Source organism: Octopus bimaculoides, chromosome 8, assembly GCF_046866305.1.
Source record: "Octopus bimaculoides isolate indiv1 chromosome 8, ASM4686630v1, whole genome shotgun sequence".
Taxonomy (NCBI): Eukaryota; Metazoa; Mollusca; class Cephalopoda; order Octopoda; family Octopodidae; genus Octopus; species Octopus bimaculoides.
In genome coordinates this window covers 94,926,875-94,951,980 of record NC_142935.1, presented here as the reverse complement: position 1 = coordinate 94,951,980, position 25,106 = coordinate 94,926,875, and the positions used below count along the sequence as shown (strand labels likewise).

General features: G+C 35.4%; 1 protein-coding gene across 4 annotated transcripts in view; it reads right to left on the bottom strand.

The window, feature by feature from the left end:
• The window catches only part of LOC106874583 (uncharacterized), a 236,416-nt gene that overhangs the window by 59,895 nt on the left and 151,415 nt on the right, over positions 1 to 25,106 (bottom strand). For all 4 annotated transcript variants that reach the window (XM_052970258.2, XM_052970259.2, XM_089356823.1 and 1 more), the window contains 11 exons: positions 23,723 to 23,792; positions 22,616 to 22,770; positions 16,443 to 16,553; positions 15,729 to 15,996; positions 13,154 to 13,738; positions 12,662 to 12,766; positions 11,597 to 11,713; positions 7,903 to 7,999; positions 5,106 to 5,181; positions 3,329 to 3,398; positions 1,503 to 2,938 (listed from right to left, as the gene is read on the bottom strand). In XM_052970258.2, coding sequence (XP_052826218.1) covers positions 1,503 to 2,938; positions 3,329 to 3,398; positions 5,106 to 5,181; positions 7,903 to 7,999; positions 11,597 to 11,713; positions 12,662 to 12,766; positions 13,154 to 13,738; positions 15,729 to 15,996; positions 16,443 to 16,553; positions 22,616 to 22,770; positions 23,723 to 23,792 — 3,090 coding nt within the window. The remainder of the gene's footprint in view (positions 1 to 1,502; positions 2,939 to 3,328; positions 3,399 to 5,105; positions 5,182 to 7,902; positions 8,000 to 11,596; positions 11,714 to 12,661; positions 12,767 to 13,153; positions 13,739 to 15,728; positions 15,997 to 16,442; positions 16,554 to 22,615; positions 22,771 to 23,722; positions 23,793 to 25,106) is intronic.

Below are 25,106 nucleotides of genomic sequence, written 5' to 3'. Positions count from 1 at the left end.
AAAAGCTCAACGAGACTCCGGCAGGGGATGGTGGCGAACCCTGCTGTACTCTTCCACCACAACTTTCTCTCAATCTTTCTTCCTGTTTCTGTTGTACCTGTAATTCAAAGGGCCAGCCTTGTCCCACTGTGTCACGCTGAATATCCCCGAGAACTATGTTAAGGGTACACGTGTCTGTGGAGTGCTCAGCCACTTGCACGTTAATTTCACGAGCAGGTTGTTCCGTTGGTCGGATCAACTGGAACCCTCGACGTCGTAAGCGACGGAGTGCCAACACAATACTTGACTATTTTGTAAAGTTGTTTAGGCATAGCTGTATGGTTAAAAAGATTGCTTTGTAACCACATGGCTTTCACTTCAGTCCCACAGAGCAGCACCTTGGGCAAGTGTCTTCTACTATAGCCTCAGGCTGAGCAATGCCCTGTGAGTGAATATGGTAGATAGTAACTGTGTGGTAGCCCATTGTGTATATGTGTGTATCTTTGTATGTGTGTGTGTCTTTGTATTTGTTTTAGTCCCTTGCCACAACTCGACAACCAGTATTGGTTTGTTTATGTTCCTTAGCTGTTTGGAAAAAGAAACCAATAGAATAAGTATCAGACTTAAAATATGTACTGAGGTTGATTTGATCAACTAAAACCCTTCAAGGTAGTGCCCCAGCTAAGCTGCACTCCAATGTCTGAAACAAGCAAAAGATGAGATTGGCTGTTAAAATAACAATAATCTTTTTAAAATCTACAGTAATTAATGTCTTCATTTCAACTTTTAGAAACTTCAGAAATATGATAGTGTGTGTAGGTAGGGAGTGTGATGGGTGCAGAGAAACCGAAAAGAATCTTGAACAGCGACCAGGGCTGATTAAAAATTTGAGAGTGAGAGACGAGTTGCAGAGTAACAACAGTAAAAATTATCTTAAGTTTCTATTTAATGAATAATATGTTGTCATTTGACTTGCTAAAAATAACAACCATATCGCCATTAGACATTTCCTACTATCTTATATATATATATATATATACACACCACACACATATACATATACACATATTAGGGCAAAATGCTTAGAAATATGGAATTGACACATGCAATGTTTTTGAATCATGTAAATGCCTGAAATGTTAGATTTGCAGGCTACACATAGACAGACCACCTATGTGCCATAGATCAGTTCGATCAGGATTGAAACAGGCTGGGGAGGGCCACACAGTAATAACATAACATCATAAAAGCAACAGAATATTAGTGAGAATTGTTATGTCAATGAGATTAATTTCAATATTTTCTTGTTTCTGCAGTTGTCCCAGTTCATGTGTTGAAAATGATGAACAGCTAAAGTTGAATCAATGGAAATGTAAAAAGAAAATTTTTTCAGCAATAAAAGAAATACAATATGCATTAAATTTACATCAGTAACAGAGCTGCAAAGCTATTCTATACTAACTTAAGTAATCATTATCATTGCTATTACAGAGATTAAATCTAGAGAAAATATTATCCCTTACCTTAGAATTAACTGAGATGCTCGAAACTTTCTTGGAAGTTTTGTCACTTCTTTCCGAACCATCACGTTGTTTGTTATTTAAACCCTGACGTCCAGGAGTTAAGAGATTAAAGTGTGTTTCATTGGACTGGTCTTTGTTAAATTCATCTAAGACAGATTTTGGTGTCTGATTTGAAGTAACATATTTTAATGTTTGATTTAAAGTAACAGATTTAGATGTCTGATTTGAAGTTTCATGCTTTTTGTTTAAAGATTGTTTGGTTTTCTTGGAAGCAGTAGATGGCAGAAAACTTTCAGATTCTTTAATTGGTTTTGATCTTTTGGTGATATCTAAGTAGTTTGAAAAATTGCTTGCTTTAGTATTCTGCCTAGTCTTGAAAAATTTACGTTTTTCTGAAATGACTGGAGATAAACTTCTGATAGACTGTTTAACATTAGAAGAGCTATTACTGATATTGTCAAAATCGTAAGGGTCATAAAGCTTAGATAAATTTGCTTGTTTATTTGATCTGTAATTTCTTTTTGCCTTGTGTCGTGCTTGATGAGGTGGAGTCTGTTCAAATAGTTTAAAACTTGGGCTTCGGCTACCTTCAGATTTTCTATGTGCTTCCTTTGGTGGTTGAGCAGAGAAATAAGAGAGGGATCCTTTTGGAATATTGCGTTTTGTTTTTGATTGGTGTTTCGAATTGGTTTGGAACTTAGAACTATTATGGGCAGTTTTGGGGTTCACTAGTTGGTCCCCTTCTGTTGATTGTGCCATTTTCTCTGGACTAGCAACTTTCTGTTGTTGATTTGTATTTTCTGGTGATTTTTTCCTCATTGTAGGATCAGTAACAGGACTAGATAAGTTACTAGATGCCGATGACTTATTTGATAGGTCATTGTCATTATTATCATTATTATTATTATTATTATTATGGTCAGAAGTATTACTTGTAGTTTTAGGACTTTTGTCATTTGTTAAATCAACATCAAGATTCCTTGATTTGTGAAGTGTGGAAAAATGATGAGGATCCTTCAATATTTCATCTTCTTTCATAGTCTGGTTCTTGTCAACATTGTCAATGTCTTGGAAAACAGTCTCACATGAAGATTTCACAAAGCCTTTAATTCTAGCATTTAAATTATTAACCAATGACTTGTCTCTTTGCTGGTTAAATTTCTTGAGATTTTCTTCTGTGATGGTGGAGTATTTTGAAGGTATGGTTTTATTGTTGTTAGAATTAGCATCACTATCAGAACTTATGAAATGGAAAAACGTTTTCTTAACTGGCCTCTTAGTTTTCATTCTATTATCTGCTGTAGATAAATTCTCTACAGCAGTCTGTTTAGATTCAGTGACCTTTGTTACTTCTTTCAAAACATCATTATTTATTTCTTTGATTTTATCAATATTACTGGACTTCAATTCAGAATTTTTCTGTATCAAAGAATGATCTAGAGAACAAAAGTAAAGTGGTAAATGATTCTTGGGAATTTTCTAGATTGTGAAATCTGAAAAAATAAACTGTGTTGACAAAACAGCAGAAAATTTAAACCATGTATTATTTAATTGGACAGGACATTTAACAAAGTTTCATAAGATTTCACGACACACTCACTCATTGCAGTTAAACATGTATGACACATTGGCCAACGTGTGTGTGCATGCATATGTAGTATGTGTGACAATAATTGAATATAGAAGTGTATACCATATTTTATCATCCATTTAAAGGTATTGAAAATTGAAATATTAAATTTGAAATTACAGCAATAAGGAAACTGAACAACTAAGCTATTATTATAACACAATGTTATGAAAACAACAACAATCAAAAAGCTTACATATGAATGAAGGATCTTCTCTTATACTGACATCCTTTGTTGAAGAAGGAGCTATTTTTATAACAGTTTTCTGAAAGAAAATAGAAGAAATGACAGGTAAATCAAAATCTAATCATTAAATGTAATTACAAAATAATTTAGGACAGTCTTATATTACCATTATTTCCCCATTATTTTTTTATCGTGCCAGCTTGATAAAATAAATACCTGTAATATATTGACGTTGATATGAGCTACTACTATATATTTCTTTCCAGTTTCTGACCCTCGGCTTATGTTACAAATCACTATTAATGACAATGGATGAAAAAAAAAAAACAAAAAAAAAAAAACAGTAAAATGACACCCTAAATGCTGTTATGTCTCTATATAATGAGTTAAAATCTTATTTTTAACTTTATTTTTCATCCTGCAAGGTTAGTTAAAATAAGGTACTAGTGTTGATATGCATTATTAGACCCTTTCCAACAAATTTAGGGCTTTGTGCTTATTTTTCATTTTTATTTTTCATTTTATCTAGTTTCAGCTCATGAGCTGTGGCCATGCTGGGGCACCGCCATTATGTTCAAAATAATTGCTATTATTACATAAAATATAACATCGTTAACAGATTTTCCACTGAATATGTAGAATGCTCATAGTATATATCTCATATAAATCATTTAAATGTCGACTTAAATGTTTTATTCCACTAACAATAATTTTCCTAATGTCAGTACTCAATAGCAGCAAATGTGTTTGGCAGAGTAGTTGTGTCTAGAGAGGAGTGGGATCTGAAGCAGGGGCTATTTTGTGGTGATAGGCCTTATCTAAAGTATAGTCCAGACATCTTGCTCTGAATGACTACTCATCATCCCAGTCCTCATAGTAGACAACTGAAAGGGAAAAGTCTCCAAAAAATCCTCCAGTAGTATGAAAACCAATCCATTGCTTCTTACTTTTACACAATTATTGGTCCATTCTCTTGTCCCTCATGATAATGGCCTATGCTCCTCTGAATATGCTGACTTTACCACTGCTCTCTTGCTTGAATTCATTTGGATTATCAGCTACTCCCCCGCCTCTGATATTCATTGTGTTTTACTCTCGTTCTGCCCTATATGAAGCTACAAGTATACTAACCATAGCAACTCCTCCTAGTGGGGTCTAAATATGCTTATGAACATTACTTCTCTTTCTTCCTCATACTCAAAATAAATAAATTTCTTTCTACTTTAGGCACAAGGCCTGAAATTTGGTGGGAGGGAACTAGTTGATTATATTGACTCCAATACTCAACTGGTATATACACACACACACACACACACACACACAACCCATGCCAGTATGGAAAATGGATACTGAATGATGATGATGATAACTCACACACACATTACAGGTTTCCAGCTTCCATTCACCGAATTAGGAATAGGATGGACACAATATTGGAAGGTGGCATGAGACTAGCTAGTTCTGAGGCACCAAGGCTACTACTTGAAGTATAAGTCTTCAGTGTTGTCCCTCTAATCCCACAATGCAAGAGGGTATGAGAATAATATAGTAAATTCTCTCACTTAGGGAAAGTTAAAGAGTAATTCCCATGAATAATGGAAGATAAGAGAGTAGATTATATCATTTACAGTTGACTGAAAAGTTTTACTATCAAAGGTCCCATAATAATTATGAGGGACTTATTTTCTATGTTTTACAAGCTTTGCCACTCAACTATATAAATATCGCAATAAGCAATAATATTTAATAAATAACAATCTATTAATGTTTACTTTATAATACCTACCTCTAAAACTGTTTTTTTTCTCTGCTTTTGAATATCAACACTTGAGGCGATACCACTGTCAAAAGCCGGTGTTTGCCTGGAGGTAATAATAATAATAATAATTAATAATAAACCTTTCCACTTTAGGCACAAGGCCTAAAATTTGTGGGGAGGGGACTAGTCGATTACATTGACCCCAGTGTTTTACTGGTACTTATCCACCCCAAAAGAATGAAAGGCAAAGTTAATTTTGGCAGCATTTGAACTCAAAATGTAAAGCCAGAAGAAATACTACTTGGCATTTTGTCTAACATGCAAATGATTCTGCCAGCTTACTGTCTTTGTCATAATGATAATAATAATAATAATAATAATCCTTTCTACTATAGGCAGAAGGCTTAAAATTTTGGGGGAAGGAAGAAGTTGATTACATCAACCCCAGTGGTCAGCTGGTACTTATTTTACTGACCCCGAAAGGATGAAAGGCAAAGTCAACCCTGGTGGAATTTGGGCACAGAATGTTGAAGACAGACGAAATACTGCTAAGCATTTTGTCTGGTGTACTAACAATTCAGCATTATAATAATAACTATTTTTTTTTAATGTATTGGGTCATCCCATAAATAATGTGGTTTCTTTTATACTTCTTTTATTTTTAAAAAATAAGACAAAGTTCTTTTTTAATTTAAAATATACTCTCCTTCATTTTCTACAATACACTTCCATCTATCTGGTAGACTTGCAAGGCTCCACTTCCAAAATTCACTTGTCTGTGACAAAAAGTACTCAACCAGTAATGTTATGACCTCGTCTACAGAATTCATATTTTTGCCATCCAAATGATTTTGAAGACTGCAGAATAAATGATAATCAGATGGGGCAATGTCTGGCAAATATGATGGGTGAGGCATCGTTTCCTATTCAAACTGCCCCAGCCTTTGGAATGTCATCCTCACTATATGGAAGAACACCTTTTGTCTTGAAACCAAAGATGGTCATTTTCCTTCTAGCACTGACTTAAGCTGCTCAAGCTGCTCGCAGTAGATCTCCTTTGTTATTATTTGGTTTAGGTTTAAAAGTTCAAAATGGATTAAACTTTTCATATCCCACCAAACAGAAAACAACACCTTATATGGGTGAAGACCTACTTTAGCCTGGGGAGTGCTAGTGTTTCTCCTTTACCAGTCTAGCCCGCAACTGCTTCTTCTGTGCAATGCCCTTGTGGCAAATCATATGAAATAAAGAAGCTTGCTTCCCAATCACATGGTTCTGGGTTCGGTGCCACCATGTGGAACCTTGGTCAAATGTTTTCTACTATAGCCTCATGCTAACCAAAGCCTTATGAGTGGATTTGGTAGACAGAAACTGAAAAAAGCCTGTCATGTATTATATATATATATATATCTGTTGGAGTCTCAGCTTTTTTAGCTGCTATTTCTGAACTTCAGTATGTGGTGAAGCAAATGTTTGCTGATCCCTTAATTATGTTTATAAATATATATGAACTTTTAAATAAGTTCTCCACCGATAATGGTGCTTACATACCGAAGGGCTTGGTAAAAATTACTAATTGTTGATTTATTAATAAATTAATAAATTGATAAACCTTTACCCTTTTAATTTGTTATATATATATATATATATATATATATATATACATATATGTATATATATATGTATATGCTTGTGTGTCTGTGTATACATAAAATTTGAGGCTTTACATAGAATTGCATGATTAAAAACATTTTTCAAATGTAAATATGCACGATATACAATATTAACAAAAGGAAATTAAATAGAAGCATGCATGGTAAAAAAAAGAAGAGATGATGAAACCAATTTTCCTTGTATAGGAGGACTTCAAGAGCCGTTTGAGGAAATACGTCATCCAAGATATACCTGTATACCAAGCCTATCAGATTGAAAAAAGCTATTACAGGTACAGTTCATCTGACAGGCTTCTACAGTTTCTATCCTCAATCACAAGGATTGAGTTGATCCTAAAGCTGTGATAAAGGAAGTTGCCCAAGATGTCACACAGAACAATCAAACTTGGAATGTGTTGGTTGTGAAGTGAAGCTTTTAACCAGTCAGTCAAGACTGGGCTTTGGGACAATTTCTTTTTACTAAATTCTGTTCATGGCCTAAACTACCTGCGGAAATAAATCTACAACAATTTGGCTATGTCTGCACCATTGAGATATATGTTTATAATGTTAATTTTACTTTGATCAACATAATCAGTTTATACAAATTTCACAAAAATTCAAAGAAATTTTATGTTTAATCCTAGAAAGAAAAATGAACAATATTTCTTTACAAAAGATGAAAATATAGAGAAAGACTCAACTGATTTCTTTGAAGGAATATGAAAATTTCTTGTATGGTATCTTGGCTTACCATTAAAGATTTTAACTGGTGTTAAGTTAAACTGGCAGAACACAGATCTCCAGATTATTGTTGTTAACCTCAAGTCAATGCTGATCTAGAAATCAGAGACATTCCCAAGATGATCATTCAGTCTTATGCTCAGATCTAGTGTAGCTAGGACTACACTGTACAACATATTCTTTCCTTTTGAAAGAGTTGACTATTATCTAAAGTATGTTTTAGTAGTTATTTCTTGCAGATATAATGATTTTGAAGTTGTTTACTCTCTCCAGGTTAGCAACTCTGGTTGGAAATTGTAGATATGTGGATTAAGGTAAATGGATTGAATTTGTATTGCAGATTTATCTTGTTTAGAATTTATCCCCTTTTCCCAGTTCTTGTACCTTAGAAGAGATTTACATTCTGTAGAATATGAGCTTTAACTTACTTAGTATTGGAGTTAGCCAGTTTCCTAGAAACGAGAGGTTGCTGCTTGAGTGGCACAGATTCTGGGATGACTATAGAATTCTCTTCATATGCACAGTCTGGAAAATGAACATTTTTGTAGTGCTTAAGAGCTGTAAAATCTGAGATATTTATAATGAGAACTTAACATTTAGGAAGTATATTTTAGTGAACAAGAGTATAACACTGTCTTTTACTGATATTCATTTTAATTAATTCACTTGTTGAGTCAGTTTTATAAGAGTAAACAAGTATCCAGTTAAAGGATTACAACAAATCAACAAAACTGTATGTTAGATATACAAATAAAGATATACTGTCTTTTATGTATAAAATTTAAAGTAGTCTTATATTTCAAGTACAGGCAAACATCCTAAGTTAATGTGTGTTCTAGATATTTTTCCAGTTTTATTGTGAATTATAATGCTCTAAAATGCAAAATTATATACATATAGCAGCTTAATAGGTGTAAAGATGCTGGGTGACTGCGTTCCTCATTAAATATGCTAAAACTAACTTTATTTTCTTCAATCTCTGATTTATTTTTTCCCTAAACAATTCTAGGTTTATACACTAATCAGAGTACAATCTTATACATTTACTTAGTGATTTCTCCACCACTATTCTGGAAAGTGCAGTAAAATTTATGCTTTGCTGATGAGGTCATAATCACAGGGAAACTTATTTAGAGTTATCTGCCACATTTAATAAACTAAAATCACATTAGTTAGTCACTAATTTTTGTCCTCACTATATAATTATTTATAATTTGCTTTTTAATTCCCTCATGTATTAAATATGTTAATACTAAGTACACTCACATCAAATTTAAAGCTGTCATTGTACTCCTGAGCAAAGTCCCTAACTCTACGTGTTACAGTTTGACTTACAGGTGCATATTTGAGTAATTAGTGGTAGGAAGAGTAACCAAATGTAATAAACATTTGCTCCAATAAAAACCAAGTAACTTGTGTAAAACAAAAGAAAACAATATATGTGGATCTCATTTTAAAGATAAAATAGGTATTGTTGGCAAAGATTTGGTTGCTATGTTGAACTATTTGGCCACTGACATAGAAACTATCTTGATAGCTAGATTTCAATTAGTTCACTGTCACTATGTGAAAATCCAAATACAAAGAAAATAGGATAGGAATAAAATTCTATCAAAGAATATTTGTCCTTGATATCAATGATTTGTTGACTTTCTGTACTCATGTGTATATCTACAAATTGTTATAAGAAAGGCTAAAAAAGATCAATTAAGTAGACAGTTACAGCGGCTTCATATTGCATATTTTCTAGTAGTATCACGTTTTCAAAGATATTTATAAAGAAAAAGCCTGAAAGAACAAAATCAACGATTCAATCACTCTTGTGTTCTAATTTTTAACATTGTCCTTTGAGAAAAGAATTTTTAAAAAATTTATATTTTCTTGGAAATAACTATTTAAAAAGATTCTTTCTAGAAAAAATAAAACTGAAATTGACAATTTACCTCCCTTACACTGGTGGCTTATTATCTCCCTTAGACTTCCGCATTTGCATCACATGCAAGCGGCATTGCAAACAGTAAAAAAGTTAAATAAATAAATAAACAATAAAAACGGCGTATCTTAAATTCTCCCAGAAGTGGGATACTTTTTGTTGGAACAACTGCGTTTACAGCCGAACTCTATAGAAGGGAAGAAATTCATCTTTTGTTCAGCCACATAAACTAGAATAAGCTGTCTTGCTCAGGGAAATAGAGCTTAATAGTTGTTATAAGAACTAAGCTTATACCTTGTTAATGATCAAGATTCTATCACCTTAACCTCAAAGTTACAAATGCTAATTGTCTTTTATAATAGACAAACTCATTTCATGTTGCACTTTAATTCTATGATCAAAAGCAATCTAGTTAAGATCAATGCATCCTTTCTTTGCAGGCAGTGATCTACATTAATGCAGAGGATCTTATATAAGTCAATACTGATATCTTTCTATAAAGTTAATGATGGTAGAATAATGTTGTCTGTTGTAACCATTGAACAGACAAATATTTTAATTAAGAACTATTCTCTCTCTCTCTCTCTCTCTCTCTCTCTCTCTGTTTTTAAAAATATTTTTGGCATCTCTTTTGCTTTGCAAAACCATACATCAGTACCTAGAAAATCTCACTTCACCCTGTATTGATAGTCTGGTTAGACAACACAGGATTTGTGTTCTCTAGAGTTTAGGCAAGTTGTATGGAAGATCAGCGGGATCTCTTTTCCACATCATCAATGTTGACCAGAAAAATGGCTAATACAGCTGAGTTCCAGTGTTGTCACAGGTATTTGCCAGAATTAAGATGAAGACAAAGTTGGGCAACCTTAGGACTTCCACCACTTGATTTGTCGTCAATCATCTCTCTGACTACTAATTTATTTATGAGAAACACACACATTATAGATGTGTGTGTGTGTGTGTGTATATATATATATATATACACACACATACATACTCTCTTGGCTTGTTTTTGCAAGCAAAAACTTATGGAAGGCAATCTCCACATCTGTCGCAAACTTGCTGATGCCTGATGAGTCCAACTCAGGACAAGCAGACATGAACGCAGAGACTGCAGGAAGCCTGACCTTGCCACGTACACACACACATTTACCCATTTATATGTATAAATGAAAGAAAACAACACTTAATACATGGAGTGGGCATATTGGAAAATAACCAGTGAATCACTTTATTGTGACTAAGTTACACACACATAATGTAAGGCATTATGTCGGACAATACGGAGGCTCTATATGGTTCCTTGATCTACTAGAAATAGCATCAAAATATTGGTTGATAAATCACAAGCATATAGCAGGGTCTCTTAGGGAAATTTTCCAGGTGAAACATGACTTCTTTCAGGCACAGGTGATGATGGATTCTCAAAATCACAAAGTGTCTGAGAGATTTTGTCTCTTTTTCAAGAGATAGACACATAGTAAATTAATGTTAGTTCTCCAAACTCTAGATTGATGTACTGACTGACCTAGCTGTTGTATCAGTGATAGAAGAGATATATATCCCTTCTATCACTTTATCATTCAGTATCTCTCTGATGACACTCACACAAAATGGTATAAGTATTAGGATATTATTGTGTATCAGTATAAAGCTTAAATAAAAGATATATTCTTTCAGATGGTCAGTAATGTTGATGTGACAAAAGTGTAAAATCATACTAGTATTTAATTAGCAATGCAGAAATATCATATTAAAGGCACAACATTGAGTAAATCAAGTTTATAACATTTTCATTGGTACAAATTGATGAAGTAGTATAGGAGTACCTCTGATTACGCTAAATGGAGTTGTTTGACTAGCAAAAACATATTCCACCCCTATTTCATATTTGTGTGGTTAAAAGTAAAAAGGGTATCCAGTAGGAAATAGAATTACTCCAGTGAAAATGAAACAAAAGTAAAAAATGAACACGAAACATTTTCCCTATTCTGGTACAGAAAAATAAATGTTAAATTGTGAAAAGAATATTAGTCAACAGGGTACCAGAAATACTCAGAAATTAAGACAATACTCTTTACACCTTACACTGAACTACACTATCAATTCTTGAAAAATCAATGATTGTGATAACGACTGAGTATAATTAATTATAAAGAGATAGTCAAGTTAAATAATGAAAAACACACTTTCTTGGGTTTCCTGGATAGTACAGATAGATGGATTGTTCAATATTGATCTATTTGATTCCTTCAATTCTGTTGCAGTTGAATTGCTTGTGGTTTTGTTTTCAGGTCTCTTTTTATCTAAAAAAAACCAAAAAAATCATGAGAAACAAATCAAAATTAAGAGTTAAATGTGTCATTTGTGTCAGCTTGAGAAAATTAAAGCACGTAAAGAAATCAGAGAGAACAAATAAAAGAGATCTAACCAATATATTATCAGCTAAGATAACTGGAGAAACAATTACTAAGTAGTTTCCCTTGAGCAAAGCTCGGATGTGAAATAAAGAGAAAACGAAATGATACACACAACTTTAATCAGTATCAACAGGTAATTATATTCATTTAAATCACATGATTATGTTCATTACCTCGATATGACATAATCATTGCTCTCTTCCATGTTTGGCAACTTATTATTATAGAATTTGTCACTCATATGTCGTTGAAACAGCTGTAATCTGAAGAATAAAAACGACACTAACTCTATTCTCCCCATTCTCTACTTGTTACACACACACACACAATATGTTTTGGGGGTACATAGCCTAGTGGTTTGGGTGTTTCACTCACAATTTCGAGATCATGGTTTCAATTTCTGGGTCGAGTGGTGCATTGTGTTCTTGAGCAAAACACTACATTCCATGTCGCTTTGCAATCACTTTGATGCCTGATGTGTGGTTCCTGTGCGCCTGTTCAGGCAACATCGATGGAGGGAGTGAGCTAATGTACAGTACATATATTTGATCACTATAAACAAACCACTTGTGTAGGTCATATATCATCTTCAACAGGAGATTCTAGATACCATTCCTTACATTAAACCTTTTAATTGCCATTTACAACACATGACTATACAGTTAGCCTACTTTAAAATGTTGTATACACATCTATCTTTCTGTGTATCCGTAAGTACATACATATACACACAGATACAAATATGTGCACACACACACACACACGTTTATGTGCAAAAACAAAGGGAAAGCACATGAAGTGGAGGTTATACTGGAAATCTTGTGTATATCTTACTGTGATTGTCTTTGCGAAGTGGATACTTTTCTGGCAGCAGGTTTAACTTGTCAAATGATCTCAACCTTGTCTTATTAGATGTGTTTTTAACTGTAGTTGTTTGGGCTAGAGACGTAAAATCAATGAGGATATAATGAATGCAAAATAAGTAGTTAAATATAAGAATTTTAATGTTAAATTCAAATTACGACAAACGTAAATAAACAAATGAAGTTTGCTTTTTTAGAAGCATTGAGATGTCTTTTAGAAAGTTAAAGAAGTGATTTTAAATTCTCAATCGCAGAATAATGCTAATAATATAGCCTGAACAGGATAAACTACCCCTATTTTGCAGAGAAAAGTGTAGGGGTAGTTTATCCTGTTCAGGCTATATTATTAGCATTATTCTGCAATTGAGAATTTAAAAAAGAATTTTAATATATTTCAAATTTAATTTACAACCATTGGCAATACAAGATGGAAAAAAAAAAATATTTGTTATGGTAAGCTTACATTTGTTGTCTCCACACTGAGATACTGGAAAGTGAGACTGGTCAAGGTTGGTTTTTGTATTTTCCACTGATGTCAAAGCAGAGTTGTCTCTTGTATCAGGAATCTTTTTAGCTTGTTCTGTTTTCTTGCAGGAATTATTTGAAATATCTAAAACAGGAGTTGACCCAACATTTTGTTTTATTCGAGATGATCTTTCATATGGTTTTAAAGATGATGTGTTTTTAAGCATGTTCTCCTTTTCTCTTCCAGCAACTTTTGCAGTTGAACTTGTAACAAAATCTGAACTGGACTCTTGGCTCATTGTCATCTTGTTATTTCTAGTTCTTGAACGAAGTTTTCTTGGAGATTTTGGAGGAGTAGCTTTTTTTTGTGGTGAAGGAAGATCCTGGTGTTTAATGTTAATCCTACTGGATCTTCTAGTAGATGAAACTTTTTCATATGTTTTCAATGGTTGATTTAGAGCAGGTTTTTTAGCAGATAATCTCTGTCCACTTTTAGTATTGGTCAGTTCTGTTTTAGGACTATTTGAATCAGGACTGTTGCTTGGCATGGTAGCAGTTATTTTCTTACCTTTTTCCTTCAGTTCTGTAAATATTGGAAAATTACACTTTGACAAAATATTTCCAAATAAATTACAAATTCTTGAAGGTGACACAATTTGAAAACCACTCTGCTTGATATATAATGATCTCTTATAATAACACAAAGCAACAGATTTTTTTTTAAAGGAGTGATTATGGAGCTGAATCAACCCCAATATATTACTGATATTATTTGAATTTCTAGAGAGAGAGAGAGAGAGAGAGAGAGAGAGAGAGAGAGAGAGAGGAATGACAAATTTAAATACTGTTTGGTATTCAGTCTAGAACTCTAATTTCTTGAAATATAATGAACTAACATACATGGCACTACATTAAGAAAATTCTGAAGTAGTTAGCTACAAAAGTGTTTCTTAGAACAGAAGTTTTATTTAGCTATGTACATACACAGTCAAAATTATATATTTACACTTTGAACTGCTTTATGACCAGTTAGATTACTTGTGTGTTGGTGCATGTATGTGTGTGTGTGTGTGTGTGACACACACAAAATTTCTTTATTCTTGATCAAAAGAAAGTTTTAGTAATGGAGGGGGATGTCGGCAGAAATCAATGTCAAACAAACTCAAAGAATATTTATTAAAATATATTTGACAATTAGACATGATGGCAGTTAATGACTCAAAGCTGAAAAAGTCAATGCGTAGTCTCTCTTTGGTTGATATCACCATAAATACTCCTTGTTCATTGAGAAAAACTCTATAACCCCATGTAACATCTCTCATTACACTGAAATACATTACAAATGATGTGTGGCTCAATGTTGTGTATTCAAAAGACTATTTCATTAATAGTGACATGTAATGAAGCATGCTGGGTGAAAACCACTATGAGTTTGAGTTGGAAGAAGTCTCTGCAGAGATGGGCTTTGAAAGATATGGATAGAAGGACTTATTGGGGCAAGCGAAAGCGAAATCGGGATAGCACCTGTGCCCAGCGTCGCCTTTCTGGCACTTGTGCCCGTGACATGTGTAAGGATTTTCGAGCGAGATCGTTACCAGTGCCCCTGGACTGGCTCTTGTGCAGGTGGCACATAAAATACACCATTTTGAGCGTGGCCATTGCCAGTACCGCCTGACTGGCCTTCATAGGATTTTCGAGCGAGATCGTTGCCAGTGCCCCTGGACTGGCTCTTGTGCGGGTGACACATAAAGTACACCATTTTGAGCGTGGCCGTTGCCAGTACCGCCTGACTGGCCTTCGTGCGGGTGACATGTAAAAGCACCCACTACACTCTCTGAGTGGTTGGCATTAGGAAGGGCATCCAGCTGTAGAAACTCTGCCATCCGGTTTCACCAGTCTTCAGTCAAATCGTCCAACCCACGCTAGCATGGAAAGCGGACGTTAAACGATGATGATGATGATGATGATTATCTGCAATAAAGAGATGACACTGAGAGAGTGTATTAGAAAAGATGTATTATAGTTCCACCTGAACCATATTAATATTGTAAAACCTATGTTAACAAACTGCCTGGTTCTTTGATACCAATCTGTTTTAATTTGTTCATATTTAAATTAAAATCATTCATCAGACATGTACGTAAGAACCTTTTGTTAAGTTATGTTATACATACCACAGTAATACTGAAAAAGTTAATTATTTTACTAAAAACAAATTAATCTATTCTAAATTCTTGATTATTTTCAAAGGTTATTGAAAAACATAGTATAATTTATGAAAAATTATAGCTACAATATGATGATAATGGTGAATAAGCATCGAAATGGCATCAAAATGTCCTTTCAAATAGATCTAAAAAAGAAAAAAAAATATTGCCTGTTAATGTACTCCTTCAGTTTATCAAACAGGAGGTTAGGCATCAGATATTTTGGAGAAGTGGAAGGGAGAAAGGAAGGATATAATAAATCAGTTGGTGTAAAATACCCAGTTTTTCTTACATTTGTAGTGTTCAATATAGTTGTTTCTCTCATGTGTTTATTTATTTAATCTGAAATACAAATAAATAATTTACCTTGATTATTTCTTTCAGAAACTACTCCATAGTTGTTCTTTATCTTTGGTGAGTTTGTTCTCCTTCTGTCAGTATTTTTGGATGATTGGGATACTTCAGACACAATAATTGCATTTTTTCTAGGAGTGTTCTTGATATCTTTAGCTGGTTTCTCGTTCTGAGTTTCTGGCTTCAGTTTTTGTACTTTTATCATTAATGGAGTTGTCATACATTCACTTGGAACAGAGCATTTCCTCATGGTCTTCATTGTTGAAGAATTAAAAGATTCCTGAAATTCAGACATATATAGAATAAAAAAAATAAAAAAATTAGCAACTGGTTTAAGCAGACCTATGATTTAAAATGTTCCAGTCGTGATCAGCCAATCTTTCTGTATATCTTATTATTTAAACTGTACTTTGTATTTTTTAAACTGTTTGGGTGTGATCTGAGTGAGATTTGGCCATGATTCTTTGCAAATCAAACAACCATATCCCAGAGACTAGTCTTCAGTGAACTACTGCCAATGGTTTCTACTTCCATTCTGGATTTTTCAACTAAGGCACATGGTTATATATCTGCAACGTTTGTATGCTACTTAAATTACACATTCTATGATCATCATGATCTAGAAACTTAGATGGGAACCATAAGAAATACATTAAACCGTTTTACAACATAATACAGTGCATTCATCCCTGGAGACATTGAATATTAAATTATTGCTATACATACATTCAAAACATGCTCATAAGGACTTCTTTCCACTCTAACTTTCTGGTGTGAATCTTTCTTGTAGCCATCGTTGATAGGAATTGCTTTCTGTGCCACCGAACACTTTGGGTTCTGCAAATGAAATCAAAGTAAGATAAAAGAAATGATGAGCTAGACCTAGTCTTTACTAGTTCACACAAACTAGCTGTTAGCATCTTTTTTAAAATGAAAAACTTGTCAACTTTTTACTGGATGTAGAAGAAAGACATACTCAGAAAAGTTATGTCAATAATGCTACAAGGTCAATATGAAATTCTGAACTTTGGTAAAGTATATATGTTACGATGATAGTAAGGCAATACACATGTGTGTTTATATGTATCAGTGTATGTATACCCAGTCGTGATCAAACCAGTCTCTGTGTCTGGCAGTAGCATATCCCAGTGTTTCAGCTGCACATTGAAGAACCTGGTCTCGAAAATCTTCCCATGCTGCAGTATTTTCAATGCTGGACAAGCGAGTCTGAAGCTCTTTCCTCACCATAACATCATACACCTTGTGGACATTCAGACTGGTCCTCTTCTCTCTTTCACTCTTATTATCATCTAGAACTTTGCTTGCACCAAACTGTGGTCTGTCCATCATTCTGATCCATGAAAGGACTTGACATTACAAATGTCATAGATGTCACGCTTGTGGATGATGACATAATCCAGCAAGTGCCAAACTTTAGACCTTGGATGCATCCACGTTGTTGTGTGATCACCTTTGTGCATAAAATGAGTGCTTGCGATGTAAAGTCTATGTTCTTTGCAAAGCTCCAGTAGCATGAGACCATTGCCATTCATTTTCCCTACTCCAAAACGTCAAAGAGAGTTCCATGTTTGCCAGTCTGTTCCAGCCCTGGCATTAAAATCCCCCCAGTAGAATGACTTTATCAGAATTGGGGATTTTTCTAAGTATGGCTCTCAGCTGGGTATAAAAGATTGTTTATCTTCATCACAGCTAGTCAAAGTAGGTGCATAGGCACTTATTAGAGTAGCAAACCGCCTACCTTTCAAGTGCAACTGTAGAGTCATTATATGTTCATTTATAGGAACAGGGAGCTCTTCCAACTTCTTAAGGATATCAGATCGAACTGCAAAACCAACACCAGCCTCTCTGCGCTCCTCCTTCTGCTTTCCCTTCCAAAAAAAGGTGTATCCACCTCCTACTTCCTCAAGCTGACCATCACCTTCTATACGAGTCTCTGAGAGTGCAGCTATATCAATGCTATAACGGTTCAGTTTGCGAGCAACAAGTGCAGTGCGTCTTTCAGGCCTACAATTACTCTTGTTGTCCAACAGAGTGCGCACATTCCAACATGAAATGTCTAAGTTCTTTTCAGATTTTATAAATAAAAGACTCCTTGTTTTTCGAGCGCAGGGTGGACATCCGTCAGTCACATTAAACTGAGCAGATATGGAAAGACGCATTTTTGGTTCACCTTTTCTAGAACTTCCCCGGCCTCTGGGTGAGCAGTGCCCTCGCCAAATAGAGCTGCTCAGACACCCATGCAACAACCGAATCCTACCGCTGTCTTGGGTGACAAGGAGACGACTTTATATCTAGCATGGGCCGCCTACATGCAGGTCACTGACTACATGCTTCCAACCCGTCAGGTCTGCATGCTTCACCACCTTCCCATTGCCGCAGGTCTTCTGAATAAAAAAAAAATACTAAAAATATATACTAAAAATGAAGAAAATATATACTAAAAATAAGATAAATATATATAGGTGAAAACAAAAATCCACATATCGAGCAGAGGTCGGCAATGCCTGTGCAGTGTTTTAGGTCCAATAAGGCTTGCCCAACGCCTCATAGACCCTCTCCACTTTATTGACATTATCCAAAGACAAGCCAGAGCAAGATGTCTGGTGCCAATATGAGTTGCAGGCTCAGGGATGTGGGAGCGCCGTGATCTCTAGCACAAACCAAAGATCCCCAAAATGTCCAATGCCATTCCCTGCATATCTGGTTTTATATCAGAGTGACCTTCTCCTAGAGACATGCTTCAATAAAAGCTGAGGGATGCCTCACTCCCAGTGGTCTTTCAGCACGCCGGACACCATCCCAAAATTTCTGCGTACCCCGTGCTATTGCTAGATAGCTGTTGAGCCTTCACTAGGTTCATCCGAACTTTCAACAGGTCTTGTTTTTAATCCTGCTGAGTTTCTAGCAACCCTCCTCACCAGGATAGCCTGGTGAGGGTGCCAGTTTAGTCACCCGCAACCCGACCATGCAACAGGTTGTACTGGATTACATGTTACCAGTAGCACTTATGAGAGCCCCATAAGTGACCTGACAGTGACTATTGGTGGTAAAGCGCCATGCCCACAGTGTATTGCTACACAGAGAACTGTCTACTGTGCAGCGAAGTCTAGCACTGCAGCGATCTCTCAGGAAGATGCAGATCACTTGGTGGGAGGATCTTGCTCGTGATGTTCAGGCTGCTGCTGATGACAGCAAGAAGCTTTACTACTTTATGAAGCGAGCTTATGGACCTAAGAGCTCCACATCAGCTCCTTTGCTTTCCAAGGAGTCTTCCACTCTGTTTACTAAATCAACAGAAATCACAGGTCGCTGGATCGAACACTTCTCTGAACTCTTAAACCATGAGTTAGTTGTGGATGAAACAGTGATTGATACTATGCAACAAAGACCTATCATTGGCTCCTTAGACTCCTCACCCTCAATAGATGAAGTAATGACATCAATAAGTGAATTGAATCTTGGTAGGGCACCTGGAAAGGATGGAATTTGTGCTGAGGTCTTGCGATTTGGTGGTGATTACATCACACAGTCCCTTCATGAACTTATTAGTGCTGCCTGGAGGGATGGTGCAATGCCTAAGGACTGGAAGGATGCAATTATTCTTCCTCTATATAAAGAAAAAGGAGCCAGAACAATGTGTGGTAACTACAGAGGTATTGCTCTACTATCAGCTGCTGGCAGGGTTCTGGCAAATATTCTTCTTACCTGTCTGAATGGGTGTCTCGTAAATGATGATGATGATGTCCTATCTGAATCTCAATGTGGCTTCCGATCTGGTAGAAGGACAATGGATATGATTTTCACAGCAAGACAGATGCAGGAGAAGTGCTATGAGCAGAATACGGATCTTGTCCAGGTATTCATTGATTTAACAAAAGCCTTTGATACTGTAAATAGGGCTTTTCTATGGAAAATACTTGGCAAACTTGGATGTCCGGATCACTTTGTATCTATAATTAAATCATTTCATGATGGGATGGAGGCTTGGGTCAATGTTGGTGGTGGCATGGCGGGACCCATTCCTGTAGAGAATGGTGTCAAGCAGCCCCAACTCTCTTTTCTTTGTACTTTGCTGCTGCTTTTACTCATGTTTTTGCTAAGGCTAGCTTTCTGGGAATATATGTCAGATATCAATCTTCTAGCCACCTCTTTAATCTTTGCCGATTTGCTGCCAATTCAAAGGTTCTCCAGTCTATTATTCGTGACCTCCTTTATGCAGATGACTGTGACTTAGTCACTCATACAGTGGATGACATGCAAATACTCATGAATCGTATATCTGCTTCTTGCATGGCATTTGGACTCAGCATTAGCCTGGGCAAGACTGTTGTAATGTTCCAGCCTGCACCAGGAAATCCACATGTGGAACCAGCTATCTTGGTTGAAGGAACAATTCTGAAAGTGGTAGACAAGTTTATCTACCTGGGCAGCGCACTCAGCCGTTCTTGCTCCCTGGATGATGAAATATCTTTCAGTCTACAGAGAGCAGCTGATTCCTTCCTGTCTCTTCAATTTTGTGTCTAGTCCCAGCATTGCATCACAAGGCAAACAAAAATTGTTGTGTACCGTGCATTTATACTGACATCGCTCTTTTACTTATGTGAGACATGGATCCTTTACAAACGTCATGTAAGTTGCCTTGAAAGCTTTCATCAGAGATGTCTCAGACACATTCTCAATGTTCGCTGGACCTTAAAAGCTCCAGACACACAGGTCCTGAGGACAGCTGATATCTTGAGTATTGAGGCGATGGTGCACAAGCACCGGTTACGTTGGACTGGACACCTTATTAGTATGAAGGATAGCAGGATTCCTAAGTAGATGCTATATGGAGAACTTGTGAATGGAAGGAGACTCTGGCAGAAACAAAGGCTGTGATTTAAGGACTGTGTCAAGTCCTCATTAAAGGCCTGTGATATGCAGGACACTGACTGGGAGAACAATGCCTGTCATCACCACAGATGGAGGAAGCAGGTTAAGGAGGGGATCAACACTTTTGAGAGAGCACGTATCCAGAGTGAAGAACTTAAGCGAGCTGTGCGAAAGCGCATGGTTTGTATAGTGAATGGGGAAAGCTTCGTCTGCAATGTTTGCAGTCATGTATGCTTGTCAAGAGTAGGGCTCATCAGCCACCAACGGAGCTGCAAATGCAAAATATAAATTAGTCCTAGAGCTCACAATGTTCCTGAAGGTCAGCAATGGTCTTCCTCGGTCATGAGTGGACAGCCATCATTATGTATACCTAGTTGTCATCATCATCATCAGATGTTTTTACATCAGTTTTTCATGCTGGCATGGGTTGGATGGTTTTTCCAAGGCAGTGTTTTATAGCTGGATGCCTTTTCTGTTGCCAGTTTTTTTGTTGTCCACAAGGACAAAGCATACCTATTCTAAAACTGAGATGTATGTAATTGTGCATCCGTGTCATCAGATTCTTTCATACATGTTCCAATTCTCAACTATTGCATTGCCTCCCTCTCTATATTATCTCCATTCCATTCTTCTCCCAATACTTCAAACCTGTTATTATAGCTGCAGCTTATGTGTGGTTGTACAATGTATTGTACTGTAAAAGGTTGATAGATGCAATAGAGACATTAGTCTCTCTCTATCACCTTTCAACATAATTATATATGAAGGAACAGTAGAACAATTAACAACATAAATAAAAATAAGTTTATTTTTTGATGATGCTTGGTCATACAAATCCTGTGTCATTCAGCTTAGCAGCCGCTGATTATTTTGTAATTGGTACTGGAAGATTAAGAGCTTCCTTGATGCATGCCAGAGAAGCAAGTAGCTATCATATCGAAGGCATTGTGGTGAAAAGTGCTTCGTTGAGGAGCAAGGTGTTGTCACGTCGAAGGTCTCTTGCTCAACTGAGTTATAAAACGAAAGTAACTCTTTAAGTACTAGTTTTACTATGCATGCGCACTCGAGGGGCTTCCGGTGGTGAAGTCTCTTGCGCATGCGCAGATTGTACTTCCTCAATGGCGGCTATAATTTCGCGCCACTACAGTACCTAGTTATCTACATATTGCTCTTTTCCACACAGTTCTTTAACTGGTTGCCTGAACTCTCTCTTTTTTGGGTTTGGATAAGAAATGTATCAAACTCTTTACTAACTGATTTTTTTTTTCAACACTCAGCATCACCATTTCCCTTCTATTCTAGGATATATTGTAATTTGATATCATATTTATGTAGAGACATTTTAATGAAACAATATTTTATTGCTGAATTTGGCTTCTTTTATACTAAGCATATATATATAGGTCAATTAAGTAATTGTTACAATTTTGGTAACTCACAAGTGAATAAAGATACAAGTTAATTACAAAAAATAATAAAAACCAATGAGGTTTTATACCATTTATAGAGCTGAATTATAAGACTACATTTTTGTGTTCAGTTTAAATAAATATTTAAGCAGAGGTATGATAGAGAGTTTATTTTGTAACCAAGTGGTTTTAGATTCTAATCCACTGAATGTCATGTTGGGTAAATGTCTTCTACTAGAGGTGTGGGTAGAACAATGCCTCATCAGAGAAAATGGTAGACAGAAACTATGAAAACTAATAGTGTGTATGTGTATAGATACCTGCATGCTTATATGTATCTGTGTGTGTGCACATGTACATAAATGCATTCCACATGACATCACCTGATCAAAATAGTGATGTCATGTTCGCATCCCCTGTTAACAATAAGTATGGTGAAGACCAGTGGTATAAAAAAATCCTTCACTTGAAAAAAAAAAAAAAAACCAGATAGGGACTGTCAACAGTAAAGGCATCTAATTGTAAAGTTATGCTTCAATAAATCTTAGTCTAATCCATGCCAGCATGGAAAAACAGACATGATATAAACGAACTTACACAGAAAATTTCCTGAATTCCTTTACAAACAGCGTCTTTGTCCTGGAATGTCATTTTCATGCTAGAACCCTTTTTGAGAGTATGTCCAGGTAGAATTTCTTTCATAGATGGGAAGAACAGGAAGTATATAATAGCCAATTGATCATCCTCAGATACTAAAAAGGAAAAAAAAATATCAGAAAATATAATAATTTATATAGTTAATATCAATAAAATATTTCTGACTTAGGTACTAAACCACAAATATTAGGGATGTGGTTAATTTGATTGACTTCCAAGAAGGATGAATGTGATATTGACCCTAGCAAGATTTGAACTCAATACATGAAAAGACTTAAATAAAACTACAAGACATGCAACCATTTCTGCTGTTGCACTATAATCCAGTAGAAGTGCTTAAATGTCCAATTCTAATAAAATAAAAATCAGACAAAAATTAAATGAAATAAGTCAATTACTTAATGAAAAAGTGAAGTGACTATGTCATATATATTTATAAAGTTAATGTATACCTGCCTTAAGAGAGAACCAAGGTAAAGATGTCTCAAACCTGAGATCAATAGAAGACATGTAGTCATTTGATCTGCTTGTAACAGCAACCAAATCTATCTCAAATCATACTCTTATAGTGTTATGAAAAAGACAAAATGCCTAATGTTATCCTAGATATATATTTGAAGAAAGAAAAGAAAAACAACATTTCATAAATAGGTAATCACCCTACTTATCAAAAGGGTTAAGTGAACATATTCTTTTAATGGCACTGAATTGTGTCTCAAGCAACAAAATTAATTTTCAACTACCAAGTTGAAATAACTTAAAACAGGTACTATGAGGAGGTACAGTTTAATGATGTAAACTGCTGTGTTGTATAATTGAAGGGTGCTAGCAGTGTTGAGCTCAAAACTTTTCCTGTAAGTGAGAGAGAGTGGGGAGCTTTCAAAAACTGTGATAAACACCACAGTCCAAGACACCACAATAGATTCTGGATAGTGATGGTAGATAGAAATAAAGAAAATAAGAGAACATTTGGTTGTAAAAAAATTTCTCTAAGAGAAATTTTCACAACAAAGAGAAAGAAATATATAGAAAATGGTAAGTCCTTACCTTCATAAATAATTTCCATCACATCTTCTTTGCAAATGCTGACTGTTTCCCATACATCTTCCTCACACTCCTAGAGGAATGGAGAATCAGAGAAAGTCATACAGATCTTTTAATAGTACACATGAGCAACTAACTATAAGAGTAAGGAGATATGAATGGAAACAGAGGTTCAATGAGATAATAATAGATTCTGAGAAGTAAAAAAAAAGGGGTCAGATATTGGAATGTATCAGGGTAAATGATTGTTTAACCTTTAGTGAAATAATGGTCTCTGTTCCTCTACTATAGTAGCCCCTATTCCTCAGTATCTTGTATCCCCTCTTGTTTAGGCACTCCTTATCTACTTCACTCAAGTCAACACCCACAGGAATTCCAGAGAAATTAGGTACTGGAGGACTGGGTATATAAATGGAGGAGGTACAAAATTAGCTAGCACTGAGGAATAGGGATCATTACAATAGGAGGAATAGAGATCCTTATTTCACTAAGGAATGAGTATAATTGTAAGTACAGGGCCAGTTGGGGCTGGATACAACATTAGTGATGAACAAAGGGCATCAAGCTAACTGGTCTCAGACAGTTTGCGAAAGTCAAAGGCACTGTCTCTTCCTCCTCTCTTAGCAAGTAAAGTCCTATTTTGAATTTAGTGGAGGATGCCAGTGATTAAAGGTAATGTAGTTATCTTGTTTTTGTCACCAGTACATTGTAGATGATATTATTTGAATTTTATGAAAAAGTAAAATGTTTTTGAGCTTATCTTGATTAAACTGAGATAATCAAGTTTCCATAGAGAATATTGGACTTGGTAATATGCAGAGATGGATCCTAGAAAACAATGATTACAAATAGGTCTGCAAGTTGAGAAGCTGTATGAGTGACAGGAGAAAGAAGGCTACGTAGGTCAAGTGGGCACTGGTGCGAGAATGTATAGCAATTAGTTTAGAGGAGCAGAATCCTTTACAATAGTGATAGAAGAGACAGAGAGAATTAATAGTAATGTCTGTGAACTTGTTGAGTCCTGGTAGTGAGTGAATCTTTATTTTGCTTTAGGATGTGACGTAGGATGTTTGTGTGTGTAGTAGCAGCAACCAACCAAATATGTGAGGAATACCTTACTTGAGCTTTGTAGAAGGTCAGCAACGGATCAAAGATGAAGTATTTTGGGCTGTGTGTCTGTGGTGTAATTTCGGTAATATGATGTTACTATAAAAGATCTACAGAGACTGTGAGGTCTCCTATTTGTAGAGACTTTGAGCTTTTATTTGTGAACTAATCAAAAATATTGTCAATGAAGGATTAGAACTGCTATTTAGCAATCAATAATCTGGTAATAACTGAGGATGAATTCCTGTTAGTCAAGTGTAATGTGATAAAAGAAATATCT